The 23,227-nt window shown below is 42.2% G+C and overlaps 1 protein-coding gene across 7 annotated transcripts in view; it reads right to left on the bottom strand.

The window, feature by feature from the left end:
* myo3a (myosin IIIA) overlaps positions 1 to 23,227 on the bottom strand; it is a 312,459-nt gene that overhangs the window by 208,320 nt on the left and 80,912 nt on the right. For 5 of the 7 annotated variants that reach the window (XM_033015890.1, XM_033015903.1, XM_033015896.1 and 2 more), the window contains exons 2-3: positions 20,717 to 20,862; positions 13,363 to 13,428 (exon numbers count right to left, since the gene is read on the bottom strand). In XM_033015890.1, coding sequence (XP_032871781.1) covers positions 13,363 to 13,428; positions 20,717 to 20,862 — 212 coding nt within the window. Of the gene's footprint in view, positions 1 to 10,318; positions 10,457 to 13,362; positions 13,429 to 20,712; positions 20,863 to 23,227 lie in introns of those variants that run through there. The other 2 variants (XM_033015920.1, XM_033015935.1) reach the window with 2 other exon arrangements.

The following is a 23,227-nucleotide window of genomic DNA, read 5'->3' as shown; positions in this document are numbered from 1 at the left end:
GAAGCCGCATTGAGGCCATACGCACCGCCTCGGCGGGCGTGCGCAGTGTCTCGACGCCGTACGCAGCGTCTTGATGCCGTACGTCACGCGCGAAATTCCCGCGGACTTCGCTCGAACTTCACGTCACTCACTCGACCTCCGCGCGGCCCCCGCTTCCGGTTTGGTCGCGCTCGCCGCTTGCAGGCGCATGCTGGTGGGACCGGCCCTGTACGGGGATCACTCGACCTCCGTGCGGCCCCCGCTTCCGGTTTGGTCACGCTTGCCGCTTGCAGGTCGCATGCTCGTGGGACAGGCCCTTTAACCTTTCAGGTCAAGACCTTGTCTCAGGTCTGAGAGGAAAGAGGAAAGATGTATGGGGGAGGGGTAGGACAGAGGCTGATGGGTGAGGGGTGGAATCAGATGAAGTGGGCAGGGCCACAAAAATAAGTGGGCAGGGCGATGGATTTGGGGCAGATGGAAGCAGGTGCGGGAGGGAGAGGGGGAGTGGATGGAAAAGGTGTACAACTATATTATGTTCTGGAGTACAGGCCAGTGATTCCGATATTCAGAATGTCATGCCTCACACCTGCCCTGTGCTATCTTCCTGACCCTGCTTTTGATTCTCTATCCTTTCATTTACTTTTAAAGTCTTGACGGGCACTCACCTGAAAACCTGATCCATTCTCCCTGCATCGTCACATCTTGCTAGCTGAATTAACACTATTCATTGATACCATCACTTAGAAGTGACAGTCCATTAACCAAGGTCATCGAGAATAGGAACCAATGTTCCAAAGGTGAACTGAGAGCTATTTATAACTGTATTACCCTCACACTTTCACACATCACCTGTTATTTAATTTGACACATACATCAGAGTTTACCTCGTATGAATTAACTTAATTATTACACTGTAATTAGTGATGGGGAAAATACATCTCTGAATTTTGCTAGATATATCAGTGCATCAGGTGCATTGTTTAATTGCATAGTCACTGTTTTGATTATCATTTGAAAATTAGGGATATAGTTACGTGGTATTTCTCTGTTGACATCTTAGCCCTTTCTATGTAATAGCAACACTGGGATAAGTCCATAGTCAGTGTATCTGTTCCTCTTCGGTCAGAGTCCAGGGAAGTGAAAACGTGGCAGGATACATTAAATGCAACTTCCCCTACAAAATTCTTAAGGGATTGGACAGGCTAGATGCCGGAAAAATGTTCCCGATGTAGGGGGAGTCCAGAACCAGGGGGTCACAGTTTAAGAATAAGGGGTAGGCCGTTTATGTCTGAGATGAGGAAAAACTTATTCACCCAGAGAGTTGTGAATCTGTGGAATTCTCTGCCACAGAAGGCAGTGGAGGCCAATTCACTGGATGTTTTCAAGAGAGAGATAGATATAGCTCTTCGGGCTAACGGAATCAAGGGATATGGGAAAAAGCAGGAACGGCGTACTGATTTTGGATGATCAGCCATGAACATATTGAATGATGGTGTTGGCTCAAAGGGCCGAATCACCTTCTCCTGCACCTATTTCCTATGTTTCTAGTGGCAGGTCTCGAAACCAACTACGCCATTCTTTGAGCTAGAGCAAAGGTTTAATCCTTTAATGTATTGCTCCATCCCACCCACTTGAAATAAGTCTGAGAGAGCCAAACATACCCTGTTCCATGTCCCTTTCAATTCTCCCCACAGTTTCCTTCTTCAAAGTGATACCTCTGAAGGCTGAGAGTTTTGACCATCACCAAACATCACCAATGAGTCCAGGCTCCACTTGCACATAATCTACTCACATGTCTGGAAACCACCACGGGCGGGGTTCCTGAATAGGGAAAGGGCTTCCAGTATCCACTGTTTTGTTTCTATTTCTAGATTGGGCATGCAGAGACTGAATGGAAGGTCCCTGTTATTCCCATGAATAAAATTAACCAGATCAAAATGGACAGAAATCAAATACTGTATGAAGCATTCCAAGTCTGTAAGACCCATTTGAAATAATAGACCATCCAATGACCCATACAATTAGTAGAAAAAAAGGGACAGAAACAGCAAATAAAGGGCAAAACAATTACCAGATAAAAGTATATAAAATCAGTATATAAGTATATATTAGTTTATAAAAGTATATAAAATTAGTTGAGTCAGAACTGTTTTCCCTCGGTGGAAATGTTAAAGTCTCGAGGGCACAGCTTTAAAGTGAGAGGGGGGAGACTTTAAAGATGTGCAAGGGCAAGCTTTGTACACGGAGAGTGACGGGTGCCTGGAACACGCTGCCAGGGGTGATGAGGGAGGTAGATACAATAGTGTCATTTAAGAGGCTTTTCGATAGACACATGGATATACAGGGTATGGATGGATATGGATCACGTACAAGGAGAGGAGATTAGATTAAGTTGGCATCATGTTCAGCACAAACATTGTGGGCCAAAAGACCTGTTCCTGTGCTGTACTGTTTATGCTCAATAGGCCTGACTTTGGGGTGAACTTGGGGTTGGGGACTGGACATTGTGCCTTCCCCCACAGTGGTATCCATTGTGGGGGGATGATTTTTTGTCTGTATGGTAATCCTGTTAGTCTTTGTCCAAGATGGCTGCCGAGAAGGGAGAGTGGACGCTGGCGCGCTTTAGCTGCCGCTGCTCTCTCTTCACATTGTGTTTTAGATTTTTTGTTTTTGGACTGAATTCTGTTTTTAATTTGTGTTTCTGTGATGTCTTTATTATTTATTTTATTCTGATTATATGTTTTTATTCCTGTTAATCTCTGTAAGGTGTCCTTGAGATGTCTGAAAGGCGCCCAAAAATAAAATTATTATTATTATTATTATGCTAATAAAATGCAGATGATGAAAGCACAGTGATCTGAAATGCAACTTTGTTTTTCTCTTTGTAGATGCTGCCTGACTGATCTGCTGAGCATCCAGTACATTTTGTTTTCAAAAACAAAAACAAAATCGATTACATATCCTAATTTGCATGTTTCATTTGTCGAGATTTAGGTTATTGAAAAAGTTTGCATATTTTTATTTTGCAGTTTAGTTTTTTTATCAGCAAGACTGACTATAATGATACCGTAGGTTGGACTTGGTTAGTAAATTGTTATTATTAGTTTTTGGTGTACCCGGGTTAGTTAAAAAAAGCCCACCATATATAAAAACTTACATTATATAATTAACGTACATGACACACATCAACTCCAGCACCCAGACAATCTTGGTCCACTACAGTTTGCCCACGGCTGCAACAGGTCCATGGCAGATGCAATTTCAATGGTCCTACACTCACCCTGGACTTTGGCATAAACAAGGCAACCTACACAGACTCCTATTTATTGACTATGTTTATGAAACATTTAGACAAATAAATGGATAGGGCAGGTTTAGAAGGATATGGGCCACATGTAGGCACGTGGGACCACTGTAGATGGTACATGCTGGCCGATGTGGGCAGGTTGTGCTGAAGGGCCTGTTTCCACACTGTAAGACTCTGTGGCTCTATGGCTATAGCTCCGTCAACGTCACACTTCCAACCAATCTCATTTCCAAATTCTTGAACCTAGGTCTTAGCTCAACCTAGGTCTCATGCAATCGAATCCTCGCCTTCCTGACCCATAGACTGCAATAGGTAAACATGGGAAGCCCCATATCAACATATCATAATTCTCAACACCAGTATACTTTGCTAGGCTATGTACTCAGGTCAGCCCTTTACTATATTTCGTATACACTAAATGATGTGTGGACAAATTCTTCTTTGACTCCTTTTACAAGTTTGCAGATCACACTACTATTGTGGGCCGGATATCAAATAACAAGACAGAGTATCTTTAGGAGAGGGAGAGCCTAAGCAGCAAGGCATGAACACAATAACTTCTCCCTCATTGTCAGCATAATAAAGGAACTGGTCATCAACTTCAGGAAGTGGGTGGAATTTGTATCAATGGGGCTGGAGGTGGAGATAATCGAGAGCTTCAGGTGTAAATATCACCAACAATTTATCCTCCACTAACTACAATGACACCAGGGCCAAAAAAGCACAACAATGCAATCTTCTTCCTTGGATGAAATTAGACCTGTCTCTGATAACTTACCAATTTCTACAGATGCTCCATAGAAAGTGCTCTAACTGGATGCATCACAGCTTGGTATGGCAACTTTAAAAGTAGTAAATGATTTTATTAATTTTTTAGACAATAAGCAACACTGTGCAGCCCTTTTCGTTGACCTATCAAAGGCTTCCGATACTGTGGATCATGCCTTATTGTTACAAAGACTATGCAGCATCGGTTTGTCTGATCAAGCTGTCTGTTGGTTCAAAAACTATCTATCAGGCAGATCCCAGTGTGTGCGAGCAGAAGGTATTACTTCTAGCTCTCTTAATATATCCAAGGGTGTGCCACAGGGATCGATTCTAGGACCTTTATTATTTACTATTTATATTAATAGTCTAAATCATAAAGCTCCGAACGCAAATTTTCACTTTTATGCTGACGACACAGTGATATATTGCTCTGCGTCTACCCCAAATCAGGCTCTCTGTCAGCTCCAAACTGCTTTTAACACTGTGCAACGTAACCTGTGTGATTTAAAACTTGTTTTAAATGCTGACAAGACAAAGCTCATGCTGTTCACTAAAGCTAAATCAAAGCCCTCGGACCTCCCTCCTATCACCACTTTGCAGGGCTCTGTGATTGAATCTGTGTCTCAATATAAATATCTGGGAATTATAATTGACGATTCTCTCTCTTTTAAACCTCATATCCAGCAACTTGTGAAAAAACTAAAGATAAAATTAGGTTTTTACTTTAGAAACAAATCTTGTTTTTCTTTTGAAGCCAAAAAAAGATTTGTTGCTGCAACGTTTATGTCTGTGTTGGACTATGGTGATGTTTTATATATGAATGCATCTTCAAAATGCCTACAGTTTTTGGACACGGTCTACCACGGAGCACTGAGATTTGTTACTAATTTTAAAACCCTCACGCACCACTGCTCTTTGTATGCTCAAGTTGGATGGTTTGCCCTGTCCACCCGCAGACTCCATCATTGGCATATCCTTATTTATAAGACTATCCTCGGTGTTCTTCCTTCATACCTGCAGAAGTATGTAATTCGAAAAAGCACAGGAACTTCTCTGCTCCGCTCTGAGGACTTGTTCTTACTAACTGTACCTAAAGTCCATACTGAATTGGGGAAAAGGGCATTTAGTTATGCTGCTCCCTTCGCATGGAACCAGCTGCAGAATAAACTGAACCTTAAGGAGCTGGTTTCTATAAACAGATTTAAATCCCTTCTTAATGATGTTGAAGCGGGCTCTTCTGTCTGTACATGCTTTGTTTGATGATGTTCTGACTGTGACTCTATTTATATGTTCTCTGTTGTTTTTAAATTATTGTCTGTAACTGTGGAACTGTGCTGCGGCCTGTCTTGGCCAGGACTCTCTTGTAAAAGAGATTTTTAATCTCAATGAGACTTCTCCTGGTTAAATAAAGGTTAAATAAAAAAATAAAAAAAATAAAACTACTCTACCCAGGACTGCAAGAAATGGCAGAGATTTATGTCCATGACATAAATCAGCTTCTGTCCCATCAACTTCATCTACAGTTCCCTCTGCCTCGGGAAAGCAGTCAATCTAATCAAGGGCCACTCTCAACCCAATCATTCACTCTTCTCATCTCTCCTGTTGGGTTGAAGATATGTAAGTTTGAAAGCACATACCCACTAGATTCAAGAACAGCTACTTCCCCGCCGTATTAGACTCTGGAATGGACCTCCCACATCTTGATCTCCAATCCACCTCACTGCAGCACCAGCACATTTTATCTGCACTTTCCCTGTGGGTGTAACTCAATATTCTGCACTTTTTTCTCTCTTCTGCATTACCTTCTTGCCCTTATGAAAGGTATGATTTGCTTGAATGGCACACTAGTTTTTTCACTGGTACATGTGACAGAACTAAATTCATACAATTCCAATTCTAGTGCCAGCGATCAAACTGAACGCTGGCCCGTTGCAGCTACAGTATTTGTTGATTAAAGGCATGTTGTTTGCTTGAATTTCCCATCCTGTCAGATGACACTTTACATTAAAACTGTGTAAGGGTCAGTCCACAAAATGCTGCAGGAAATTCATGCAGAGATGAATTTGTCAACCTCAGTATTGTCAAAAGCAATTTAAACAGAGCCCGAGCCTTAAAGAATATTGCCTGAGCTGAGATTCACCACCAAAAGCAAACAAATATCCTATTAGAATTATGCAAATTTACAGAAAGGAATTGCTGCCTTACTCTTCTGTTGTTATAATCTAATCTGAGAAGGGAGCAATATTCATTATTGTTTTAGAAGATTTTTATTGGTAATTTTTCATTTCCTCAATTGCATCTGTTCTAGCTGCAAAATCACATATATAGAAAATGAATACAACAGCAATGATGACTAAAATGATAGTTGACTTCAGTCACTCATAGGTTTAGTTTAGAGATACAGTGGAAAAACAAGCCCTTAGGCCCCGGTACCGAGTCCACATCGACTTGCACTCCCCGTGCACTAGCACTATCCTATATACTAGGGACAATTTACAATTTTTACCAGAGTCAAATGAACCTACAAACTTCTAGGTCTTTGGAGTGTGGGAGAAAACCAGAGTACACAGGGAAAACCCACACGGTCATGGGGGGAATGTAAAAACTCTGTGCAGACAGCACCCATGGTCAGGATTGAACCCGGCTCTCTGGCGCTGTAAGGCAGCAACTCTACTGCATGGCCACCGTGCCAGTTCTTTAATAGAAACATCTAGGTTTGCCTTGGCTGAGGGTGATGATTTAATATACTTTATTTTGTTTCAGGGTTAAATAAAAACTGCAGAAAGTTTTATGTTTGATTCAGAAATAAAATTGTTATAGATGGTCTATGTGTGATCAGGGACAACCACATCCTGAATCATGTTTCTCATCCCCGGGTGAGAGGCAGTATGGCTGTCGGAGATGAGTTCATTATTGCTGCGATGGCACTGAAGCTGGACATCTGTACTACCAGGCCATATTGAAGGTATGTTCTTGATATAATGCATGTACAGTGACTGAACCTCAGTAGGGAAATGGCCATGGGAGGCCTCAGACTACTGGGCATGGCATTCTCCAACCTAGGATTTGCTTTCACTGTCAAACTATTTGGTGGAGATGATGGGGAGAGTGTGGAGAAGAGGAGCTAAGAAGGTACATGATGTGTTGTGCCTCCATCCATCAGTGTTTCCTCCATTATATTCGCAAACAAATGTTGGTATCTGCTGCAAAGAGACTCATGGAGGATTTTTTTGTCACAATTAAACTCTCATCAGTGGCTGAAAAAAACACCAACTGAATAACTCACAGAGACAGGAGATGTTACCAGACCCAAGGCAAAGGAATTGGACTAAGGTGGCTTTTTTACATTGAAGCCAGTGAGTAGTCGGTTAACATTGAAACACGCCCTTCAGCCCAACTTACCCACACCGACCAACTTGTCGCATCTACACTAGTCCCGCCTGCCTGCATTTGGTCCAACTCCCTCTAATCCTGTCCTATCCATGTACCTGTATAAATGTCGGGTTAGTACCTGTTTCAACTACCTCCTCTGGCAGCTCATTCCATACACCCATTTGTACATGTGTGAAAAGGTTACCCCTCAGATTCCTATTAAATCTTTCCCCCTTTACCTTAAATTTATCTCCTTTGGTTCCCGATTCTCCTGCTCTGGGCAAGAGACGCTGTGCATCTACCTGATATGTTCAGGCAGGAATTTTCTCTTACAGGTCAGACATAGGATTTTGAATGAGTGTCTAGATGATTCTCCTTTCCATTTGCGAGCACCAGGAGATGTTGCCACACCTCTGTTCTATCCCAGACAGGATCTTGAGAAGATGAACCTTGAATATTTAAACAATTTGAACAATCTTCTGACCTTCCTTAGCATTTTAATAACGTGGCTCAATTTAGTGGGAAAGAAAGCAAAACATAGAACCTTAGATATTCGGAGCAGGAGCCATGAAGTCTGCTATGCACTTCAATATAATTGTGGCTGCTCATCCAAATTCTGTACCCTGTCCCTGCTTTTCCTCCATATCCCATCCCTTGATCATATCCCTTGATCTTTCTAGCCGTTAGTTCTATATCTAGCTATTTACTGAAGATGTTTAATGAATTGAGCTCCACTGCTTTTTGTGGTCAAGAATTCTACAGGTTTAATCGGACTTTTGAGAAATTCCACCTCATCTCAGGTCTAAACGCCCCACAGAATACCCTTATGCTGTGAGCTTGCGACCGACTCCTGGTTCTGGACTTCCCCAACCTCGAGCCCAGTCTGGTCCCGTCCACAAATTTGTCCAGTCCCGTCAAGACTTTTTCAAAATTCATTGTTTCCTCGGAAACTACTTAACTTTCTACCACCAGCCAAATATCCAACAGCTAGAGATCATGGCCCAGATTCGTACCAACAACAGAGATAGGAAGACAGGTGGGGCCCTGCAAAGAAGATTTAAGAAGTTAGGAAGTAAGCTGAAAGCGGAACCACCATGGTTGTAACCTTGGGATTTCTCCATGTATCACAAGCTAGCAACGCTAGGAACAGAAAGATGGTATGGATAAACGTGTGGTGAAGTAGCTGTTACAGGGGGTGATATATGGGTTATTGGCGCATATGGACACATTGATCTGTTTTGCAGTAAATGCCTACTATCTTCTGTGTGCTGAAGCAAAGCAAGAATTTCATTGTCCAATCAGGGACACATGACAATAAACTCACTTGAACTTGAACGTGAACTCTTCCAGTGAAGGTGGGACCTGTACAAGAGGGAAAGGTTGCATCTGAACAGGAGGGGCACCAATATCCCAGTGAGAACATTTGCTGGTGTGATTGGGGAGAGCTTAGTCTGCTAGAATATTGAATAAGACTCCAAGTCACCGTGTGACAGGTGGAGAAATAGCCTGATATAGATATTAGTGTTAGTAAGTTCAATCTAGAGGACAGGCAGGAGAAAGTCAGGAGCAAGGGAGGACTGATAGATTAATGGGCTTTATTTTAATTGATGAATAAGACAGATGGACTCAGGGCATCAATTGCTCCATGGGGCTAGGATATTATCACCATAACAGAAACATGGCTGGGGTAAGGTAAGGACTGGCAGCTCAAATTTATAGAGTATAGATGCAACAGGCATGATGGAATTGCAGGTGAAGGAGGCGGGAGAGTTGTATTTTTGATAAGGGAGGACATTATGACAGTAGTCAGCAAGGATAATCATTTGGGATTGTCCAGTGAATCTGTATGGGTAGAAATTAGAAATATGGAGGGGATGATCACTTTGAAGGGGTTGTATTGCAGCCCCCCCTTTGTATTGTATTGTATTGTATTGTATTATTGTATTGTATTGCAGCCCCCCCTCCACCTCCCTCCCCCAAGTAAGCCTGTTTTAGAATAACAAATATGAACGGAGATTGCAGATAACTGTAAGGATAATGGGGTCGTAAAAGTAGGCCGTTTATAGTGTATAGATGCATGAGAACAAGGGTAGGCCGAGGGTCACCAATGAGGTAGATAATAGTTCAGGTCTGCTCTCTGGTCGTGATAAGATGATAGAGGTGGTTGCCATGGCGATGCTGAAAAGACAGGCACGTGTAGAAGAAAGGTTTTGAAATAAATGGGACAAACACAGAATAATGGGACTAGCCTAATTATAAAAGCAGGTTGGCATGAATGTGTCAAAGGGCCTGTATTTGTTGTGTACCATTCTATGGCTATGAACAAAAGTAGATAATTTTATATTTAAAAAATGTCAGAGCAAAACACACAGAGTCATGGAGCATTGATCATTCACACCTCCAGTTAAATATTTCTGTCACTGCTGTTAGACCGTACAGAGTTCATCTATAATTATATCTTACTCATCGCAAAACTTAGCAGTCATTGATTGTTACTGTGAACATTAGGAGCTGACAGATTTATAGAGAGCTTTATAAAAGTATTGGGCAAATATAGACTGATGATCGATTACAGACACGTGCATTTAAAATTATATTGCCTGAAGACATATCACTGTGTTGTCCTTCTTAAAATGAGCAGAGCATTAAAAAATAAGCCAAGTTTGTAGCAGAAAGAGCAGACTAACACTAGGCTCTCACAATGTTTGACATCGTTGATCTGGTGCTGTTTACCATTTTATGTAATACATTTAGATCAATTTTTCAGCCTGCTCAAATGAACAAATACATGCTGCTTTTAGACACAGCAAGTAAAAGTGTACAACTTGTGGTATAAACCACAAGGAGCACAATGTGAAGCTGTTAGAGCTGTTGCCTCACAGTACCAGTGACCCAGGTGTAATTGCGATTGTGGGTGCTGTCAGTCTGAGGTTCTCTCTGTGACTGCGTAGGTTTCTTCAGGGTGCTCCCATTTCCACCCACAATCCAGAGAGGTGTGGGTCTGTCTGTATGTTAATTGGCCTCTGTAAAATTGCCCCAAGGGAGTGGATGAGAAAGGGGATAACATAGAAAGGTGCTCAATGGTCAGCGTGGACTTAGTGGGCCGAAGGGCCTGTTGCCATGCTGTGTCTCAAACTAAACTAAGTTCCAATATCTTAGATACAACAAAGCTTCAATCTCAGTGTTCAGTATTTGTATATATGTATAAGACAGATATTTTGTTTTATGGGAAAGACGTGGAAGAGAAATGGAGGACATTTAAAGGTGAAATTTTAAGAGTACAGAATCTTTATGTCCCTGTTCAGTTGAAAGGAAATAGTAAAAATTGGAAAGAGCCATGGTTTTCAAGGGAAATTGGACACTTGGTTCGGAAAAAGAGGGAGATCTACAATAGTTATAGGCAGCATGGAGTAAATGAGGTGCTTGAGGAGTATAAAGAATGTAAAAAGAATCTTAAGAAATAAATTAGAAAAGCTAAAAGAAGATATGAGGTTGCTTTGGCAAGTAAGGTGAAAGTAAATCCAAAGGGTTTCTACAGCTATATTAATAGCAAAAGGATAACGAGGGATAAAATTGGTCCATTAGAGAGTCAGAGTGGACAGCTATCTGCAGAGCCAAAAGAGATGGGGGATATATTGAACAATTTATTTTCTTCGGTATTCACCAAGGAGAAGGATATTGAATTATGTGAGGTAAGGGAAACAAGTAGAGTAGCTATGGAAACTATGAGATTCAAAGAAGAGGAAGTACTGACACTCTTGAGAAATATAAAAGTGGATAAGTCTCCAGGTCCGGACAGGATATTCCCTAGGACATTGAGGGAAGTTAGTGTAGAAATAGCAGGGGCTATGACAGAAATATTGCAAATGTCATTAGAAACGGGAATAGTACCGGAGGATTGGCGTACGGCGCATATTGTTCCATTGTTTAAAAAGGGGTCTAAGAGTAAACCTAGCAATTATAGACCTTTTAGTTTGACGTCAGTGGTGGGCAAATTAATGGAAAGGATACTTAGAGATAATATATATAAGCATCTGGATAAACAGGGTCTGATTAGGAACAGTCAACATGGATTTGTGCCTGGAAGGTCATGTTTGACTAATCTTCTTGAATTTTTTGAAGAGGTTACTCGGGAAATTGATGAGGGTAAAGCAGTGGATGTTGTATATATGGACTTCAGTAAGGCCTTTGACAAGGTTCCTCGCGGAAGGTTGGTTAAGAAGGTTCAATGGTTGGGTATTAATGGTGGATTAGCAAGATGGATTCAACAGTGGCTGAATGGGAGATGCCAGAGAGTAATGGTGGATGGTTGTTTGTCAGGTTGGAGGCCAGTGACTAGTGGGGTGCCACAGGGATCTGTGTTGGGTCCACTGTTGTTTGTCATGTACATCAATGATCTGGATGATGGTGTGGTAAATTGGATTAATAAGTATGCAGATGATACTAAGATAGGTGGGGTTGTGGATAATGAAGTAGATTTTCAAAGTCTACAGAGAGATTTATGCCAGTTGGAAGAGTGGGCTGAAAGATGGCAGATGGAGTTTAATGCTGATAAGTGTGAGGTGCTACATCTTGGCAGGACAAATCAAAATAGGGCATACATGGTAAATGGTAGTGAGTTGAGGAATGCAGTTGAACAGAGGGATCTAGGAATAACTGCACAGTTCCCTGAAGGTGGAATCTCATGTAGATAGGGTGGTAATGAAAGCTTTTGGTGTGCTGGCCTTTATAAATCAGAGCATTGAGTATAGAAGTTGGGATGTAATGTTAAAATTGTACAAGGCATTGGTGAGGCCAATTCTGGAGTATGGTGTACAATTTTGGTCGCCTAATTATAGGAAGGATGTCAACAAAATAGAGAGAGTACAGAGGAGATTTACTAGAATGTTGCCTGGGTTTCAGCAACTAAGTTACAGAGAAAGGTTGAACAAGTAAGGGCTTTATTCTTTGGAGCGCAGAAGGTTAAGGGGGGACTTGATAGAGGTCTTTAAAATGATGAGAGGGATAGACAGAGTTGACGTGGATAAGCTTTTCCCACTGAGAGTAGGGAAGATTCAAACAAGAGGACATGACTTGAGAATGAAGGGACAGAAGTTTAGGGGTAACATGAGGGGGAACTTCTTTACTCAGAGAGTGGTGGCTGTGTGGAATGAGCTTCCAGTGAAGGTGTTTGAGGCTGGTTCGTTTTTATCATTTAAAAATAAATTGGATAGTTATATGGACGGGAAAGGAATGGAGGGTTATGGTCTGAGCGCAGGTATATGTGACTAGGGGAGAATACGTGTTCGGCACGGACTAGAAGGGTCGAGATGGCCTGTTTCCGTGCTGTAATTGTTATATGGTTATATAGACTCATTAAAGCTGCCACAGCAGTGAACGTAACTCCTGTGGCGGTGAGAAATAAAAGAAGTCCAGGATAGGTTGCGTTCTGTAAATTGTGTGAATCCTGGTTCACTTTTTTAGGAGACGCAAGGAAACATAGAAACATAGAAAATAGGTGCAGGAGTAGGCCATTCGGCCCTTCGAGCCTGCTCCGCCATTCAATATGCTCATGGCTGAATGAACTGCAGATGCTGGAATCATGAGCAAAACACCAAGGGCTGGAGGAGCTCAATGGGCCAGGCAGCATCAGTGGAGGGAAAGGACAAGCAATGGTTCTAGTTTAAAGAAATGACCCAACATGAAAGATTCCTGTCCATTCCCTCCACAGATGCCGCCTGACTTGCTGAGCTCCTCCAACACTTTGTGTTTGGCTCACTTTTCTAGGTCCTACATAGAGTAAAGAATATCTCTTCACTGACTCGAGGGTGCTGCACCCTTTCGGGTCAAAGGAGAGTCATGTTGTTTAGGGTCTAGCATAGATTAAAACAATGTGTTTGCAGTCCCACCATCTTTTACATCTGCACAGACGGTTGAGAACAGATGAATGCACTCACTGAGTAATAAAATCGTTAAAGGTTTCTGTCCATAGCTCTGGTTGATGCAGCTTCGGGGGTGGATTCCTGAGGAAAGAAGCATAAAGAAACCTTTAGAGCCTTGAAAGGAACTACGTAAATCAAGAACAATGCAATTATGAAGAAGATTTCCTAAAGGATCATTGCAATGTAATCAACCCCAAAGCATGAAGGACTTAGTTGTTAGCACAATTATACCTCACTTACTGTCAGATTCTGTATGCCACCCACATAGAGATATAAGCCTTGGGATATACAGTCACAGAGAGCCAAATATAGTTGTGTGGTTCTACCATTGCTCATGCTTGTCATTAGAATGTGACTGCAGTTGATGGTCCATTAATCTCCAATCAGTTATATCTGTAGATTAAGTGGTTTGCTGCAAGCACCAATGAATGATATGTTCTTACCCTGGAATTACTTCATTTTACGCAGCTCTGATATGATTTTAACTACACATAGACTTTTTACATCGCAACATTAACTGTTCTATTTAGCAGGGATTTTAGGTGGTGAATAATGGTGTTAATCTTTGTTGATTTATTGCTACTGACATAGATATTTAAAGCGACTGTTTTGCATTTTATGTAAACTGCAGAAAAACTGGCTCAATGCTGCCTGCAAACTTCCACGGTTGAGTTAGTTGGAGCCTGAGAGAAACTTTCAGTACAATTTCACATCACCTTAAACTGATGCTGCAAAACAAAAAATGATTGTGTGTTGTACTTTGTGGAGATGAAGAAGACAGGAAGGCATTTCCCATCTTGATGTCAATGTGTGCATGTGGCAGGATGATATGTTGAGATAGAAACATAGACATAAAAACATAGAAAATAGGTGCAGAAGTAGGCCATTCGGCCCTTCGAGCCTGCACCGCCATTCAATATGATCATGGCTGATCATCCAACTCAGTATCCTGTACCTGCCTTCTCTCCATACCCCCTGATCCCTTTAGCCACAAGGGCCACATCTAACTACCTCTTAAATATAGCCAATGAACTGGCCTCAACTACATTCTGTGGCAGAGAATTCCAGAGATTCACCACTCTCTGTGTAAAAAATGTTTTTCTCATCTCAGTCCTAAAAGATTTCCCCTTTATAACTCGCATCATATGACTGAAATCAAATCGGAAAATGTTTTGTGAAATGCTTTACATGCTGCCATAAACTGCAGACATGCTGAAACCCCTGACAGTGCCAGGTTGCTCACTGAACTGGGCTTAAAGAAATGTTCTACAAACTAAAAATATGGAATAAAAATCAGATGAAGCAAATGAGGAATTCTGAAGAATGGGACTGTATGAACTGTAACGATTGCATGGCTGGGCTAATAATTACATTGAAGACTGGAGCTGTACTTCTGAGTGTTCTTGTTCCAGATAATGTCCTGTTGTAGTCATACAAAGAAGACGTTGAGGAAGAAATTGAAGGCATCTTAACTGAAAGGAAAGGAGAAAGCACACAGCAGGCTGCTTAGGTTAAGACGTAATGTGCCTTGTTCCAGTTATGATTATGGATGAGGGAGGTTGTCAGACTAAAGGTGGGGACATTCATTACAAGAGGATGGCTATTCAGGTGAAAAGACAGATGGAGGCCATTCACTCTAAAAGAGGATGCCATTCAAATCTAAGAGGTGCAGCCTCTTAGAAGGTTACAGAAGGAGATAATCAGATGAAAATTCAGGCTTAAAAAGAAAGATGACATTAAAGAAAACTGAAATGCTGGAAATGTGCAACAGTTCTGGCAACTTCTGTGGAAAGAGAAAGAATTAATATTTCAGGCCAAAGGTCCCTCATCCAAACACAAAGTGTGCAAAACAAGTTAAGTAAATGGTGCACAGAGTGGACAAGACAAGGAATGCCTGGAAAGGAGGAGGCAGGTGTTTTCCAGATGATGCCAATATTTACAGAGCCATCTGATAAATAATTAATGGATGGCTGGAGGGAAAACTGTTCCAGGGTAATGAGAGGGAAAACAAAATCAGGGCCATTTTGAAATTGTGAACTGAAAGTCAGAGCTGTTGCTGAAACACGTGGATATGCGGCCAATGAAGTGATATGGATCATGTTCAGGCGTATAAGAATAGTTTATCTCGGCATCATCTTCAGCACAGACATTGTGGGCCGAAGGACCTGTTCCCATTTGTACTGCTCTACATTCTATAATGCCCCTGTCCCACTTAGGAAACCTGAACGGAAACCTCTGGAGACTTTGCATTGCTTCAATCAAACCTAATGCTGGTTTGAGGAAGACAACCTTATCTTCCATCTGGGCAAATTGCAACCATCTGGACTCAATATTGAATTATACAATTTACAGATAACTCACTTTACCTCTTTAATGCCCCTGTCCCACTTAGGAAACCTGAACGGAAACCTCTGGAGACTTTGCGCCCCACCCAAGGTTTCCGTGCAGTTCCCGGAGGTTCCCGGAGGTTCCCGGAGGTTTTTGTCAGTCTCCCTACTTGCTTCCACTACCTGCAACCTCCGGCAACCACCTGCAACCTCCAGGAACCGCACGGAAACCTTGGGTGGGGCACAAAGTCTCCAGAGGTTTCCGTTCAGGTTTCCTAAGTGGGACAGGGGCATTAAAGAGGAAACGTGAGTTATCTGTAAATTGTATAATTCAATATTGGGTCCAGATGGTTGCAATTTGCCCAGATGGAAGATGAGGTTGTCTTCCTCAAACCAGCATTAGGTTTGATTGAAGCAATGTAGGAGGCCATAAACTAGAGTGACAGTGAGATGGAGAATTAAACTGAAAGGCAAGGTCATATCAAGCTCAGGATTAGTCCTGTGGACAAAAAGCAGGTGCTCTGAAAAGCAGTAAACAAACACCGTGGTTTCTGTAGTGTGGAGACCATTCTGTAAACACCAGAAATCATACCCTAGATTGGAAGAAGTGTAAGTGAATGAATGCTACCTCTGGAAGCACAGTTTGGGTCTTTGGATGGTGGAAATAGAAGAGTTAAAAGAGTAAACCTCATCTCTTCCCACTACCCAAACTGTCCTTCCAAATGAAGCAATGACTTACACTTCTTCCAATCTAATGTACTAAAATATCGACTGATAGCTATCACAAACCCACTGACTCCCACAACGATCTCGACTACACTTCTACTCACCCTGCTTCCAGCAAAGACTCTATCCCATACTCCCAATTCTTACATCTACGCTGCATCTGCGCCCAAGATGAGGTGTTCCATAGCAGGATTCCGAGGTCCTCATTCTTTAGGGAATGGGGATTCCCCTCTACCATCATAGATGAGGCCCTCACTCATGTCTCCATGGTATAGACAATACACAATAGACAATAGGTGCAGGAGTAGGCCATTTGGCCCTTCGAGCCAGCACCGCCATTCGATGTGATCATGGCTGATCATCCCCAATCAGTACCCCGTTCCTGCCTTCTCCCCATACCCCCTGACTCCGCTATTTTTAAGAGCCCCATCTAGCTCTCTCTTGAAAGCATCCAGAGAACCTGCCTCCACCGCCCTCTGAGGCAGAGAATTCCACAGACTCGCCACTCTCGGTGAGAAAACGTGTTTCCTCATCTCCGTTCTAAATGGCTTACTCCTTATTCTTAAACTGTGGCCCCTGGTTCTGGACTCCCCCAACATCGGGAACATGTTTCCTGCCTCTAGCGTGTCCAAGCCCTTAACAATCTTATATGTCTCAATGAGATTCCCTCTCATCCTTCTAAACTCCAGAGTGTACAAACCCAGCTGCTCCATTCTCTCAGCAACTCAGTGTCCCACAACTCAGCTCTTGCCCCCCCTCCCCCTAGTCGCAACAGAGACAGTCCCCCTAGTCCTTACCTTTCACCCCATCAGCTATCGTGTACAATACATAATCCTCCAACATTTTTGCCACCTCCAACAGGATCCCAACACTAGTCACATCCTCCCATGTCCACCCCTTTCAGTCTTCCGCAGAGACTATTCCCTCTGCAACTCCATGGTTAACGCATCACTTCCCACCCAAACCACCCCCTCACCAGGTTCCTTCCCCTGCAACCGCAGGCAATGCAACACTGTTCCTATACCTTCTCCCTTGACTGTCCAGGAACCCCGACAGTCCTTTCGAGTTAGGCAGAGGTTCACTTGCACCTTCTCCAACTCATCTACTGTATCTGTTGTTCAAGATGTAGACTCCTATTCATCGGCGAGACCCAACGTCGACTGGGTGATCGTTTCGTTGAACACATTTGCCTGAATCTACCTGATCTCCTGGTTGTAAAACACTTTAATTCTCCTTCCCATTCCCACACTGACTTTTCTGTCCTAAATGTCCTCCATTGTAATAGTGAGGCAAAATGCAAATTGGAAGAACAGCATCTCATATCTTGCTTGGACAGCTAACAGCCCAGTTAAAGTCCTTGCTTTCCCTCTCTCTCCATCCCCTCCCCTTCCCAGTTCTCCCACCAGTCTTACTGTCTCCAACTACATTAATTTCTGTCCCACCCACTCCCCTGACATCAATCTGAAGGAGGGCCTCAACCCGAAACGTCACCCATTCCTTCTCTCCAGAGATGCTGCCTGTCCCGCTGAGTTACTCCAGCATTTTGTGTCAACCTTTGATTTAAACCAGCATCTGCAGTTCTTTCCTACACAAGTGGTTTAAGGCAAGTGGCTTAACTACAAGATTTGGGATGGTATCAGAATACTCTCCGTCAGATAATGAATGATTGGTTGACTTAGGGGCGACCGCGCCTTTGCGGTTGCAGCTCCTAGACTGTGGAACAGCATCCCCCTCCCCATCAGAACTGCCCCCTCCATCGACTCCTTTAAGTCAAGACTAAACACTTATCTATACTCCCAAGCCTTTCCTGACGTCCACTGAGTGAGGGCTATATGTATATATGTATGTAGTTTGTTTTGTTGTGCTATTCTTATAACAAATGTAAAGCACTTTCGCCAACGAGAGTTGTTTTTTAAATGTGCTATATAAATAAATGTGACTTGACTTTAGATAGAACAATGATGCTGAAAGTCTAGGTTTATTTTAGAAACAATGGATGCTGTAATGGGAGGACCATGAAACTTTCCTGGATGAACAAACAGAATAGACTGCATTACCTCCCTTTGTAATCTGAATGGATTGTCCTCTTTGTCTAAACTGTTTCCTCTTTAGTAATTTAAAATCAGGTGCTGTGCATCTACTGTGCACACTTTTCAATTGTGCTAGCTGGGGTAAAGAGCTTCAGATTTCCAGTACCCTTTCTGACATTGTCCCTGAATGCATGACTGAACTCTAGCATGGTGTGGCTTCTTATGATTTTTACTCTGTTATTTTGTGCTTCTAGTGTAACATCCATTTGACTTAGTTGAGAATTATTCTGAGTATGTTGGGCATGGATCTACTAAAGACTCTTATGTCTCGATAACATTATTGAGGCAACATTACAACAAAAATAAGCCAACCAATGGTTCCGAAAAGCAGCATCTCTTTAACATGTAAAATCATATGTTAACATGTATTTATTCAGTCTTCTAGAAAATCATGAATATTGTCAACAGTGGGAAGCAGTAAAGTTCATGTTCATAAGTGATAGGAGAGGAATTAGACCATTCGGCCCATCAAGTCTACTCCACCATTCAATCATGACTGATCTATCTTTCCCTCTTAACCTCATACTCCCCTTCTCCCCATAACCCCTGACACCTGCAAATATGATGTTAAAAAATTATTGTTGAGAGCCATAACAGCGTCTTGACGGCGTACGCCTAGCGCGTGGTGTTGCGCGATGACGTCAGGCCGCCCCCTCCCCTTGCAACAGTGCGTTGCGGGAACATACCCAACGGGTCTGCACTTGGTCTAGTAACATTATAACATATATTGAGATTCTGTTGCTATCATGAACCATCAAAGCAAAGTCTGAGCTGTTGACTGTCCTCTAAATTTTAAAATATGATTTGCCAATGTAATTAATAGCACTCACCCAGCCATAACCTTTAATTTATTTTACACTTTAAGACTAGTTTATTCAATTCCTTTCATGTATTTCAATAAAGAAAATTACAATTTTGTCATTTGCAAAGCTTTTTTCCCCGCTGTTTTGCCACCAAAAATACATTGCTCCTGTCAAGTATATTCAGCTGCACAAGTGACATTTCCAAAATTGTCGTGGTGCTGGAAATATCCTGGAAAACTGAACGCAGTGGAATGTAAATGAATTTAGGCAGGAAGAGCAAAAGTCATTATCTATAACAATATTAAAATGAACATGACAACTACAGCCTCCCTGAAGAGAAAATCCAATTCTTAGCTCCAATTTGGACGTGTTAGGCCACTAACAAGAATTTGCTTCTGCTATGATTTCAAATCAACCATTATGTTTTGAAGCATGGAAATTAAGCAAACCAGCAGGAGGCAGATCCTACTTTCTTGCTTCAGAATTTTGCATCATAGCACACATCAAAACACTATACACGCCATGTTAAACACCACTGATTTTAAGGCTGGCACTAAAATAAAATGGGAGAAGTTTGGGAATACGATACGTTATAATACAATAGAACTCTATTTATCCCAGGAGGGAAATTGATTTGCCAACAAGTTTGGGGGAATACAGACCAAGAGCAGGCAGGTGGGACTAGTGTAGCTGGGACATGTTGGCCGGTGTTGGCAAGTTGGGCTGAAGGGCCTGTTTCTACACTGTTTCACTCTATTATGCTGTGACTGACTGAACAGTCATAAAAACACAAAAAACATGAAACAGGAAATGAAAGTGATAAGTGGAAAGGATCGGGGATGTGCAAAGATTGGAGATGGGGGTGGGTGGCGGGGGGGGGGGGGGGGGACGGGGGGCGGGAAGTGGGGTCAGTCTCAGGCTACCCCATGACAGAAGGGGGAGGAGTTGTACATTTTGATAGCCACAGGGAAGAATGATCTCCTGTGGTGTTCTGTCCTGCATTTTTGTGGAACCAGTCTGTTGCTGAAGGTACTCCTCAGGTTGACCCATGTCTCATGGAGGAGGTGAGCTGTATTGTACAAGATGCTCTGCAGTTTGAGGAGCATCTTCATCTCCAAGACGACTTCCTATGAAACTGAAGGTAATTTGGCGAAGGTAGACTATTTTTGAGTAGTATGGGTGTCAGGGGTTATGGGGAGGAGGCAGGAAGATGGGGTTGAGAGAGGAAGATAAATCAGCCATGATTGAATGGCAGAGTAGACCAGATGGGGGTAATTCTGCTCCTATAACTTATGAACATTAATTTATCCTTTGGTAGCTTCAGTAGCAGTTTCAGTATCTCCAAGCCCGGTGCCACGCTATGAAATGCTGAAGTAACTTTTCTATGGTTCTGCTAGCACCAACAAAGCCTGGAGTGGATTACCTTGGAATTTTGAACAGAGCCCTCATTGGATGTAGATCAGTCAGTGGCGGGCTACCATCCCCGAGCTCAATGGCTGTGATACCCAACGACCAGACATCGCATCGTATATCGTAACTGGAATCCAACTGCTGCTCACAAGCTATTACCTGATCATCGGGAAATCAAACAAATGCACTGTATTACCAGTAAATATTGATAGCACTGGTCCTACATTACCATTAGGTTAGAAAATACAGCAGCTATCATATTTATAATATCACAAACAGAAAATCTTAGTTTTACCACACTTACAACATACATTGTCAGAATGAATTCAATGCTGATTAGTCAATGGCTTAGAAAAATGGTTTTATTCCTCTGTAAGCATTAAGAATAAGGGGTAAGCCATTTAGAACGGAGATGAGGAAACATTTTTTCTCACAGAGAGTTGTGAGTCTGTGGAATTCTCTGCCTCAGAGGGCAGTGGAGGCCGGTTCTCTGGATACTTTCAAGGGAGAGCTAGATAGGGCTCTTAAAGATAGCGGAGTCAGGGGATATGGGGAGAAGGCAGGAACGGGGTACTGATTGGGGATGATCAGCCATGATCACATTGAATGGTGGTGCTGGCTCGAAGGGCCGAATGGCCGACTCCTGCACCTATTGTCTATTGTCTATTGTCTATAAAACGACTGTATGGGTCATCTCAGCGCTGTTTGTGCAAGATGTATTAAAAATAAGAATTTTAAATATGTTGAACCCAGCTCTTGGCGACTTAGCACAAAACTGATAACGTTCTTTCAGCTATAGGAGAGTGCTGCCAATGAATAAGTAAAAAGGGAATAGAAATGTCAGGGAAGAAAGGAACCAGGACAAAATAATGAAGAACAGTGGGCTGAGAAGCCATGGTTAGGGGGTGACGGGACAGGACGGGAGGTAGAACATGTAAACTCTCTGGGGCCACAGCCTGGATTTCGTGACAAGAAGTTAAAAAGAATAGAGACACAAGGAACTGCTGATGCTAGAATCTTGAGCATAACGCAAGGTGCTGGAGGAACACATCAGGTCTGGCAGCATCGATGGAGGGAACGGATGGACCAAGTTCTGAGTCAGGACCTTTCTTTGGGCAGTTCATTTCAGTTAAGGATATAGCCAGATGATGTTTCAAATCGGGACCCTTTTCCAGGCAGGCTGCATCTGTGGAAGTCTGAATAAGGGTCCTATCCTGAAATAGCATCTGTCCATTCTTACCACAGATGCTGCCTAACCTACTGAGTTCCTCCAGCACTTTCTGTTGTAGTTGAAAGGAATAGCTTCTGTAAGGAAATGAAAGCAGTTTCTGAATGTCTACACTTTGGGAGTGCCTGGCATGCTGGCAAGTGCCTATGCTACCATTTGTTGACCCTGTGGGCTGTAGGTAAAGTAAATATCAATTGCAAGGGTGACCAGAAAACTGTGGAACATTGTAGATATCAGTCTGGAATTACCCTGAAGCTATGAAGCTGCCGTGATCTTGATCCAGACGTCAATGGTGAAAACATACATACGTGACTATATTTGGGCTTGTAGGAGATTGGGGATCTCAGTGAGGACAGCTGAATGATGGACTTTAAATAGTATGATTTGGGGGAAATGGGGTTCATGAGTAAATAAGAACAGTTGTTTTTCTGATCCATTAACTGATTCTCACTGCAGGCAAGTTTAACTAATTGCACTTTTGTAAATGTCACTTCAATGAGTTTTACTCTAGAACGTAGATGAGAAGGGGAACAGAAGTCCCATCAAAAAATGCAGGGTGCTGGATTTCTTAACTAATGCACCCAGGTGTGTGGGCAACATTCCTGTTCTGTGAGGCACCCCAATTTTCAATTGCAAAACATTTTGTTTTGGAATTGTGTGGTAGGAATTCTAGCCCAGAATTTCATAGATTTGGTTTTGAGCTCATTACATACATTTGGCTCCTCCCTCCTCCTTCAAATGAACTTCATTAAGGAATAATCCAGGAAATGCATTTATTCCTTATTTTTATATTTCATTCAGCCCTAGGTTTCTGAGTGGAATTGGCACATCTCTTCAGCTGGGTATTCACAGCTGCATTATAAAGATGGGTTACATTTTAGATTTAGATCTAAATGCTAGTAAATTTAAAACTGACAAAAAAAAAATAACAGCCTGTTATTGTTGCAATGTTTGTTGATAAAAACCTGTCGGCAATATTGTAAGAGATATTGACAGAGGGATCCAGTATATTTGATGCAAATTCTGTTTACTGGTTAGGAATTTTGCATGGACCAGAACTGTGAGGTCTGAAAAAGCTTGGGGGTAAATTTTGATTCTAAACAGAAATGTGCTCCTACTGTTTTGTTAAATGATCAGAATGTTGTGTGAGGAAAAAAATAGAAGCATCTGAAATGAATGAGAATTAATAATGTGGTCTGCTTTTGACATAGGAAAGCAAATTAATTTTTAGCTTCTCTGTTTGAATTTTCTTGTAAACAGTTTTACTGCGAGGATGATAAACTTTAGAAGCTAGTT

Source organism: Amblyraja radiata, chromosome 2 (genome assembly GCF_010909765.2).
Source record: "Amblyraja radiata isolate CabotCenter1 chromosome 2, sAmbRad1.1.pri, whole genome shotgun sequence".
Taxonomy (NCBI): Eukaryota; Metazoa; Chordata; class Chondrichthyes; order Rajiformes; family Rajidae; genus Amblyraja; species Amblyraja radiata.
The sequence above is the reverse complement of the archived record's forward strand: the minus strand, read 5'-3'. Positions and strand labels throughout refer to the sequence as shown.